At 48.3% G+C, this 1,558-nt stretch overlaps 1 protein-coding gene across 1 annotated transcript in view; it reads right to left on the bottom strand.

The window, feature by feature from the left end:
• DPF3 (double PHD fingers 3) overlaps window positions 1-290 on the bottom strand; it is a 211,065-nt gene extending 210,775 nt beyond the window's left edge. Inside the window, exon 1 of the mRNA XM_045287781.1 lies at window positions 237-290. Coding sequence (XP_045143716.1) covers window positions 237-274 — 38 coding nt within the window. The 5' untranslated portion in view covers window positions 275-290. The remainder of the gene's footprint in view (window positions 1-236) is intronic.
• Window positions 291-1,558: the final 1,268 nt, after the last annotated feature.

Below are 1,558 nucleotides of genomic sequence, written 5' to 3'. Positions count from 1 at the left end.
AACAACGTAGGCCTCCTCAGGATTCCAGAACAAGAAGAAGCAAATAAAACCCCAGGGGGAAAAGTACCCCAAGAATCATGGAAGAAAGTTTTCCTAGCAACATGAAAGAGGAGAAAATAACTATCCCGGAAGCCGAGAGAACACCAAGCCGCATAGGTATACAAAAGAAAGACACGCTAGCTTATCATAATCAAACTTTTGTCCAGGCAAATAGCTCCACTGGGAATTTCACACACCTTCTCCAACCCCCGAGCTCAGCGTCCATAGAAGTCATTGACTGTCCAGCGCTGGGTGATGACCCTAGAAAGGAAACGTGCAGAGATGCCAAAGCTGGACACCAGAGGAGGAAAACGAGGGCAAACAAAGAGTCCAGGTGGAGAATGAGTGGAGAAAGGGTCCAGTGAAGGCAGGCAGGCAAACAACTGAAGATGCAGCGTCACTGTCCAGGACACACACACACACACACACACACACACACACACACAAAGATTCCCACTTCCAGATGCACACTGCACCCCTGCCCGCCCCGGCCCATCACTCTGAGACAGTGCTGCTTTGTGGAATAGAACAATAGGTACATTATGCCAACCTATAATTATCCTAGGAGGAGCGATAGCAAAGGCAAGGCGTTATGTGAATGTTGGAATATTGGATCCCATCCCACAAGAAGCAAACAACAACAAAAACAGCAACAAGCCACAAAATCTCTCATTTAAATAAAGACTGAAAGTTGCCCAAGCCAGTACCCTTTCTCATTTATGAGGGTGAGCCCCACCCCCTCCTTTTTCCTTTTCACATGATTATTTAAGCACAAGGCCTTCTTTCATTGCAATTGATGAGTAGTGGGGGAGGGGTTAGGAGGTTGTGTTGTAGGTTTCTTTCATTTTTGTTTTGTTTTTCAGTACTGGGCAGGAAGTGGAGAGAATGGGGGCAGGGGAAGTGAGAAAGTACCAAGGCTAGGGTCTAGCCCAGGGATGGGGAGTGGGGTGGGAAAGGGGAGGGCTGCCTCAAAGGTGCCTGGATAGGATTCTACTCAGTTTGTTCCATAAATCAAGAGCTCCTTTTTGGTCCTCAGATAAAACTAGTTTGCAGAGACTTTGGTATAAAATAAGCAGGCCCATGGGTGCTCTCATGGAAAAGGTGGTGATAAGAAATTAGAATGTCAGAATTCTCATCTCTCCACCCAAAACCACCTTTTCCCTTGCTCTGTTCACTACATGTGTACCATGTCTGTGGAGGCCAGCTGGCAAAGCCAAGAAACCAAGCCCATTGCCACCAAGTGGATTCCGCCCATAGCCCTGCGGTGACAAAGTAGAACTGCTCCCTGGGCTTCCAGGGCTACACGCTCTACACATCATCTTTCCGATTGGAAGTGGGTTGTCACATCCTTCTCCCCCACCACAGTTTGTGGATTTGAAGTGCCAACCTTCTGACCTTTGTTAGAAGCCTAGCCTAGTCAGGCGGGCAACTGAGGGAAACAGCAAAGAAGTTGTTATCCTTTGTGAGCCTGGGCTTCGTATGCACAGTGAAAGAACCCTCCCAGGCCTGGACGGTGCCC

The sequence above is a fragment of the Echinops telfairi genome, unplaced genomic scaffold (assembly GCF_000313985.2).
Source record: "Echinops telfairi isolate 266 unplaced genomic scaffold, ASM31398v2 ScPeMD7_18;HRSCAF=68, whole genome shotgun sequence".
NCBI classification, from domain to species: domain Eukaryota; kingdom Metazoa; phylum Chordata; class Mammalia; order Afrosoricida; family Tenrecidae; genus Echinops; species Echinops telfairi.
Note: the sequence above shows the minus strand (reverse complement) of the source record. Positions and strands in the feature narration are given on the sequence as shown.